This window comes from Stigmatopora argus, chromosome 9 (genome assembly GCF_051989625.1).
Source record: "Stigmatopora argus isolate UIUO_Sarg chromosome 9, RoL_Sarg_1.0, whole genome shotgun sequence".
Taxonomy (NCBI): domain Eukaryota; kingdom Metazoa; phylum Chordata; class Actinopteri; order Syngnathiformes; family Syngnathidae; genus Stigmatopora; species Stigmatopora argus.
The window spans coordinates 7,251,939-7,260,432 of NC_135395.1; the positions used below are offsets into that span (position 1 = coordinate 7,251,939).

General features: G+C 36.4%; 1 protein-coding gene across 3 annotated transcripts in view; it reads right to left on the reverse strand.

Annotated features, from left to right (window-relative positions):
* The window catches only part of guf1 (GTP binding elongation factor GUF1), a 58,405-nt gene extending 50,179 nt beyond the window's left edge, over positions 1 to 8,226 (reverse strand). For 2 of the 3 annotated variants that reach the window (XR_013303141.1, XR_013303142.1), the window contains exons 1-17: positions 7,618 to 8,226; positions 7,414 to 7,525; positions 5,919 to 6,067; positions 5,255 to 5,335; positions 5,110 to 5,187; positions 4,875 to 4,958; positions 4,726 to 4,790; positions 4,433 to 4,636; positions 4,222 to 4,361; positions 3,644 to 3,767; positions 3,437 to 3,569; positions 3,153 to 3,296; positions 2,916 to 3,049; positions 2,336 to 2,437; positions 1,346 to 1,465; positions 1,207 to 1,243; positions 992 to 1,127 (exon numbers count right to left, since the gene is read on the reverse strand). Coding sequence is in view for 1 of the 3 variants with exons in the window: in XM_077608926.1 (XP_077465052.1) it covers positions 993 to 1,127; positions 1,207 to 1,243; positions 1,346 to 1,465; positions 2,336 to 2,437; positions 2,916 to 3,049; positions 3,153 to 3,296; positions 3,437 to 3,569; positions 3,644 to 3,767; positions 4,222 to 4,361; positions 4,433 to 4,636; positions 4,726 to 4,790; positions 4,875 to 4,958; positions 5,110 to 5,187; positions 5,255 to 5,335; positions 5,919 to 6,067; positions 7,414 to 7,525; positions 7,618 to 7,812 (2,037 nt within the window). In the remaining 2 variants the exon portion in view is untranslated. Of the gene's footprint in view, positions 1 to 451; positions 1,128 to 1,206; positions 1,244 to 1,345; positions 1,466 to 2,335; positions 2,438 to 2,915; positions 3,050 to 3,152; positions 3,297 to 3,436; positions 3,570 to 3,643; positions 3,768 to 4,221; positions 4,362 to 4,432; positions 4,637 to 4,725; positions 4,791 to 4,874; positions 4,959 to 5,109; positions 5,188 to 5,254; positions 5,336 to 5,918; positions 6,068 to 7,413; positions 7,526 to 7,617 lie in introns of those variants that run through there. The other variant, XM_077608926.1, reaches the window with a different exon arrangement.
* Positions 8,227 to 8,494: the final 268 nt, after the last annotated feature.

Sequence of the window (8,494 nt, forward strand, 5' to 3'; positions counted from 1 at the left end):
TGAGGCCGATGCACAATGTAATCAATGTGTGATGATTAACTGGGGCTAACTGCTCATTAAAAGGTTTTCAAAGCCTCGCATTGATGTAAAAGCATCTATTTGCTTTATCTACTATTTTCGAAACTATTAAGCAGTGCTAGTAATGTGCGGTTAAGGTGCAAATTGTAAAAAGGTAAATGTTTTTTTCCAAAAGAATGATTAAAATAAGTTTTAAAATTTAAGAAAGGAATCCACTAAACTATTTCACACCAATACATAATAAATAAATTCGGTAATACCAATTTATTAACAGTTTTTTGTGAAGTACTAACCTGAATAAAATGTTAACATTTTTTAAATGTTATATTTCTTTTTTTATACAGGTAAACCTCCCTGTCTGCCATAAACTGCCTTGCTCGGGCAAATGCCTGTTATTAAATCCATGTATAATAAGCATAAGAGAAAACAGTGATTATGGGGCATTGTAGTTTTAATGTTGGGGCACAAATAGCAACTCAAGTACCGGTAAGATATTTTGTTTCAGATTTTTTCACAATTTACTTTAATTCGGGCAGGGTTAGGAGGTAAAACTCTTATTTTTGTCTCATAGCTGAGTCCAAAATTGTCAATATTGACCAAGAAGTGCAGACTGTGAGCCTGCCCACGTGCACAAATCATGCACTCCCAACACTAAACAACACATTCAGAAACCAACTAAATAGTATCTGTAATATTCCTAAGGGCCAACAAGATAACATAGAAGTGGAGATAAACTTTAAAGACGAAACACCTTTACCTTTTCAAATGATAATACAATGGTAATCTGGTGTCAAGAGTAAAAAAAAACCTATAAAACTGGATTAGTGGACTTCCTGTACGAGTTGCTGAAACGCAATCAGAATTTAGCACAATTATTTCAGTACCATCTGATTTATAGAGGTTTCACATTAAACAGTCTCAGTTTTTGAAATGCTACATAATTTATTGTACAATACTGAATTTAACATTTTACCCTATTTGTCTGTCCTCTTCAGAACATTAATAAAAACATCTTTGGGCACGTCCACATTACCAATACGCCTCATCTTCTTTTTGCCTTCGGCCTGTCTCTTCAGAAGTTTCATCTTGCGTGTTATGTCACCGCCATACTTGCAAATAAGAATACATATATGAATTTGCAAGCCATTACACAATAAAGATACAAAATTGAAAAAAAAAAAAACTTACGCATTTTGCTAGGACATTTTTTCTGAACGCCTTTATTCTGAAAGAGCCACAGATTACTTCTCTAAAGGCACTTTCATCGTATATTTTGTGTACAAAGAATATTCAAACTACTGTGTATAGTAAATAGCTATTTACTCACGTTTCTCGAGCGATGATTTTACTTCCGATAGCTGCTTGAACTGCAATCTCAAACATTTGCCTCGGTATGGAATCTCTCAGTCGTTCGCATATGGCTTTTCCTGTGCTGTATGCACGTTGTCTGCAAATCAAGTCAATACCTCAGAACATTGTCAAGTCTAGCAGTTAATTCTGCTGATTTAGCACATTTGTGCATCATTACTTTTGGTCTATGGCTCCACTGTCATTGCTTAATGTATAATACGATGACACGATGGCACCCTTGACAAGTCACCTGTTTCGTATCGTTATACTCTAGTTATTAAATAATGAACTCGGAGTAATGCTCATAGCAATAGACAATTTAACCTGACAATTTAACCTTTGTAGTGAGACTGAAGAGAATGAACAAAACATGAGAGAAATTCTTTACATGGATTTTTTTGCATGTGTGCGCGCGCAGGTAGATAGTTATGTACCGTATTTTTCGGACTATAAATTGAACCAGTGTCGAACTAGCCACAGAATACACAACGAAGAAAAAAAAACAATATATAAGTTGCGCTGGAGTATAAGTCCCATTTTTGGGAGGCAAATTTTTATTTGATTAGAAACTAAGAATAAACATACGTTGAAGTAACAATGATAAAATGGGAACAACGGGCTAAATAGGCATCTGTTAACATACATTTTTCAGATGGATATAGAATTATAAACAAGATAAGAGGCTGTCGGTGGTGAGAGAGAAAAAAAGACATAAGTCACACTTGAGTATATTAGCCTATTCAAACTATGAAAAAAAGTGTGACTTATAGTCCGGAAAATACGGTAGTTCAAGGCACAATCCAACTCAGTGGAATGATGACAAACATCAAGACAAATTTGATTAACTCAACACCTTTTCGGTGGTTGATTTTAAGTAAGCAAGAATTAACATAACGGAAAACTTACCGTAATAATACACAGTACATCTAGCTAGCATCTACTGTAAGCTGTGCTGTATAAAACTTACCTGTGCACAATTATGGTGAGTTCTTCCACGGAGCGCCCATTCAACAGTATATCCATTTTTATAAGGTCAGCCGACTGGTAGCCTGCATTTTCATAATCAAAGCTATGAAAGACAGAGTCCAAATAGATGTCATATGTTACATGTAGAGAACCTACTACAGTACTTTGTGTACAAATGTATCATGAGAGGCATCGAGAATCTCTTTGACATAATATCAATGAATTCATGTATTGTATCTCTTTTTTATTATTATTCATTGGCGCGACCCTTGCGAGGATAAGTGGTACAGAAAATAAATGAATGAATAAATGAATTATTCATTGGGTTCATTATTATTGTTTAAATATACTACACACTGAGTGTTTCTTTGTAAATCAAGCCAAACTAAATAAATTCAAACATGTAATTCTCAGCTGATCTAATTCTGTTCTTCTTTAGGGAAATAAATTAGATGCCCGTCGTCACAGAAAATTAATGCACCCACTTGATGCTGATAATGCTTCAAGACAATAGTAGACATATATTAGTTAGTTAATTCATTCATATTGCCAATGTTAAATATATTAGCATTATTTTTTACCTTGCATATCCAGAAGAGAGAGACTTGAGAAGGTCATAGAAATCCACAACAATTTCATTTAATGGGAAGATATACTTCATCATGACACGATGCTCATCTACATACACCATATTATTCTGAATGCCCCTCCGATTCTGCACAAGTTTAAACAACATTTTTTAATGTAAATTACAAAGCAAAAAAGACCAAGCGCATCAGAAGTAGGAATACTAAAAAAAATGAAAAAATAAATCTTACCAAACAGAGAGACATAATCTTGCCAGTGTATGTGTCAGGTGTTAGAATGGTCCCCAAAACCATTGGTTCCAAATACTCTGACACGACCGATGGGTCTGGAAACTTAGCTGGGTTTACAACTTCGATCTCTTTCCTACCATGTTCCTATGCAAGAATTAACAATTTGAAATATTGATAACAAAAATATAAGCAAATGAAATGAGGAAAAAGTCATAGAAAAACATTTGAATTCACTGGGACTTGACTGGAAGTAAAGATCAGTACAGTGTGGGAACAACTCTTACCTTGATGAGTTTAGGTGAAGAGAGCACAGCTTTATACGTCACCGTTGGTGCCGTTATGATAACAGAAGCGTTGTATTCCTGCTCCAGCCTCTGATTAAAAACCTCCATATGAAGGAGTCCCAGGAAGCCCAGCCTAGAGATTCACAGTAGTGTTACATTCAAACTGGCAAACTTTAGTCAGGGATAATAAAACATTTTGTCACGGACCTCCAACCAGCTCCGAGGGCCAAACTGCTGTCTTTCTGCACTGTGACACTTGAGTCATTTAATGTTAGTCTCTCGATGGCACTTCGAAGGCCTGGGTATTCTGACTGGTCAAGTGGATACATACCTGAGGGGCAAGTGAAAAGGTATTTTGCAGACTATAAATCCCATCTCATCTCTCATCTCATTTTCTGAACCGCTTTATCCGGGGGACACCCTGAATTGGTGGCCAGCCAATCGTAGCGCACAAGGAGACAAACAACCATTCACGCTCACACTCATACCTAGAGGCAATTTAGTGTCCAATCAGCCTACCATGCATGTCTTTGGAATGAAGGAAGAAATCGGAGTACCCGGAGAAAACCCACGCAGGCCCGGGGAGAACATGAAAACTCCACGCAGGTGGACCGACCCGGATTTGAACCCAGGTCCCCTACTGTGAGGCCACGCGCTAACCAACCACTCACCCACCGGGCCGCCCGGTATGGCCGTTTTGTCTTTTCAAATCCAATTTGAAAAGTCTTTAGTCGTTGCAGTGCATTTGTGAAAATAGCACTTTACATTTAGATTTTTTTGTTTACCAGCAAACACCATTGCCTTGGCTCGCTTAAAGCCGGGCAGAGCTTCCACTGGCCGGTCCTGGTGGTAAAGGGTGTCCCCAATCTGCGCTTCCTTTACATCCTTCATCCCAGCTATGAGGTAGCCCACCTGCCCAGCAAATCTAAAAAGTATGCATGAATATTGAATTATTTTATAGTCCATCTCTCCTTCAAAAGTCTGAATATATCTTACAGTTTCTGTGTGGGGTGTTCTTCCGGACGAAGGAGTCCAAGATCGTTGACTTCGTACCCTTTGCCGAGATGCGCTGATAAAATCTTATCCCCTTTTTTGACATGTCCCGCAAACACGGCTATATTAGCCACGACTCCTCTGTAGTGGTCGAAATTGGAGTCAAAAACTAGTGCTTTGAAGGGGTCATCAACAACTGCCACAGGCCTGAGGGGGAATAGAAAACAACATCCATTGTACTTGTCAACATTACTCCATGGACCGAATGAAAACAGCTTTTCTAGGCAGCTTCTTACGGTGGAATTCTCTCGACAACTGCTTGGAGAACCTTTTCAACGTTTGTACCAAGTTTTGCTGAAATCTAAAATAAATTAAAAAATATATACAAAAAATCATTAACATAAGTGAGGGAGTCGAAAAGCAGTGCACATCACTTTCAACTTACTCGAATGCAGTCTTCACGAGGAATATCAAACACTTTTTCAATCTGGTTCTCCACCCTTTCTGGGTCCGCATTTTTCAAATCAATCTGAATGATTAGTAAATGAGAGTTTAAATCCAACCATGGAATGAACAGAGTAATTTTCTGGTATATAGATTTGTTTCCCTTTTGTTTCTTTTAAATAACATGCTAATTATATAAAACGGTGGCAATCTCATACAAAAAAACAGTTTATCACCTTGTTAATGACAGGGATGATGGTTAACTGAGCTTCAAAAGCCAGGTAGAAGTTAGCCATTGTCTGTGCTTGAATCCCCTTTAATATCAGAGACATCAGCATCACAAGACATACATTCCATTTTGTGATGACTTAGCTCCTGTACCTGATTGGCATCGACAATCAGCAGGACACCCTGACATGCAGATATAGACCGAGAGACTTCGTAGCTGAAGTCAACGTGACCCTGAGGAAAAAATTGCAGAGAATCAACAACAGAATAAATATTTATTGAGAGCGTATCAATAAACAAAAAAAATGCATTATTAACTGTCAAGCAGATATACCCTATTTTCTCGCATATAAGCTGTATTTGTAACAAAAAAAAGAGATGACTGAATCAACGATACGGCTTATATACGCACAAGACTTGCTATACTCTTTCACCAGTAAATGTCGGCAAAGTAACATTTACTATTTGTTGGTTATTTTCAGTTTTGCAGTAAGAAAACAACCATTACTGGATGAATTAATTCCTTATGATATTGACCCTAATAATGTGCTTTTGATTCATACAGTATCTCACAAATACCACGTGCGATGATTTTCCTTTCAAAGTAACACAATTGTACTCCCTATTAAAACCATGAATATGGGTGAAAATTGTGAATCAGGGGGCGGATTATACGTGAGAAATTGTAAAATTCAATGATTTTAAGGCAATATTATATGCGAGTAAATGTGGTAAACCCCCCTAATTGTAATCTTTACTGCATTTGACTTTGGGGATTTCACCAAACTAAATAAAACAAAATGAATGATGAACTTACTGGCGTGTCAATGAGGTTCAGGAGGTGAGATTGGCCCTGATGTGTGTAAAACAAAGAGGCTGTCTGGGCCTTGACAGTGATACCTCGCTCTCGCTCCACCTGGAGTTTGTCCAAAACCTGTTTGTTCTTGTCTGTCTTTGCTATGGCACCTGTTAATGACAACTATTAACCCATTGGCCATCATTTACGGTAAAAGACATCCAATCCATTGGAAATCCAACATCAAATGGATTGGAGGTCCTTTGCCACCAATGGCATTGAAACATGATCAATGATCAGCGCACTGATTTTTTAGTATTTTATCTTTTAGGCAGTGGCTCCGTAGCCGGTAACCGGTCAAGTAGTGCCAGGGCTATTTAGCCGGTAACCGGTCAAATAGCCTATATGGCCCTATTTAGCCGGTAAGAATTCTGTGTGTGGTAAATAGTAAGAAACTACATTTTATAAGGTTTATTTCCTTAATGTGATAATTGATAAGGACCTATATATAAAGATAACTAGGCCTACTCAACTTTTATGGCATACATTTATTAATAAAAGCACACAAACATTAATGGTAACAGTATTATGTTGCCTCACAGATGTCTACATAGTCCATTGACACCAATTTTCTTTAGAATTGAAACAGTTCTAAGACAAATGTTACATACAATTCCAATCATACCGATAGTAATAAAGTGTTAGTACAGCGTGAGTAGAAACAGCTATAGGCAAAGTCGATCCATTTTGGGAATTGAAATTTGGCAATAATTTCAATAATTCTTAACAAATACTCACAATATTTGGCAGTTATTATTTATTTTATAAGTGGTAAACTTCCCACCAAATTTGATAAGATCAGATGGACAGTTTTTTTTTTTCCTGTTCACCCAATTAGCATGCAATTGATAGATTTTAACATTAGGTGAATAGGGATTTAATGACTATTATGTCATTGATTTAATGACTCAATGACATTGAGTGAATAGGGGATTTTCTAAACCATTCAACCAATCTTATTGAAATTTGATGTGTTATTGCCACTTATAAAATAAACAATAACTGCCAATTATTGTGAGTATTCCTTTAGAAATGGGAGAAATATTGCCAAATTTCAATTCTCATAATGGATTGACTTTGCCTATAGTCTACATTAAAGTAGTATCCCTGTGTTTCGATGACTCAAAGACAAATCAGAGATTGCTCTGATTAATATAATGCTGAGATAGTGTACTGTTATTTGATAAAAGTTGTGAAAATATGAAAGGAGGGTAAGGGTTTACTATATAAATAAATAAGATATACTGTCACACATGCTAAATAGCCATATGGGGCCATATAGGCAATTTGGCCGGTTACCGGCTAAATAGCCCCTGGGACTATTTGACCGGTTACCGGCTACGGAGCCACTGCCTATATTTTATCTCTAATATTTTATTTGTATATTTTTTTTATCTCAAAGGGAATAAATAAGATATCATTTAGATGTGTTTTGGAGTAAGTTGTGCAAACATACCTGTCATTTCCAATAGTCTGTCAGCAAGGGTACTTTTTCCATGGTCAATATGTGCAATGATGCAAAAATTCCTGATCTTTTCCACAGAAAACTTGGATAGGTCAATAACTTCCTACACGACAGCATAGGAAGAATGCTAAATATTAACCTTCATTTTATTATTGCAATAATCAACACACTATAGTATGTAGTACTATACTGTACCTTGTTACTTTGTGTGCAAAGGTTCGAAAGCTGGAGCTCGAAATGAGAAAGAATAGGAAGTCTGTCCATCCAGCAACGTCTTAACATTGAATAACTAATATGGTAGTTTGGCATTTTTCTTCTGTACATTTTTAATAATAAAACATTTCGTGACAGTGGATTTCCAAAGCACCGATGGACGAGAGAAACTAGCATATTTCGTTTAAATATTCCACAGGATAAAATAAATAGAATAAAATAGCCAGAGCTGCTATCAGGACATTAAACATTTGCAAATAATGACTGACAGTCGCATTTCTAAAGCGTTGATGGAAAATTAGAATTTAGAAATCACTAAATTTTACAAGCGCAGTCCTTATCAAACGCAGACACGAACCTCTCGGGCGCTGACATATTGAGTGAGGTTGAACTAACAAAGCATTCTGGGAAATATGTGCACATACGTCAATATAGCAGCCATTTTGGAAGAGGCAATATTCCTTTCAAATGCACAGCATATAAATGTTTAAGATGTAATATGTTTATTATTCAATCAATGTTCACGAACTGTATTTTATGCCAACGTGACAGCAGGTGCTAATAATACGAGGCATTTGACTGAAAGAAATCAAAATTTTTCAGCAATGTAGCAGATACTTTTTCATTTGGTCGACAGACCACCTATTGTTTTACTCTAAGATGGTGCTTCTTCAAATTTATGCACTTTAAGTGTATTTTTTTTGTTTCAGACAAAAATGTTAATAAAGTTAGTCTATATTGCTTTTCTATACTCTTTTTCATTTCTTGAATTTTAACAAGGACAAAATCTTATGCAGAGGCGTACTTAGAAATTTATAGAAAAATAGTATTTTTTGGTTGGGGGTACGAAATGTTTAAT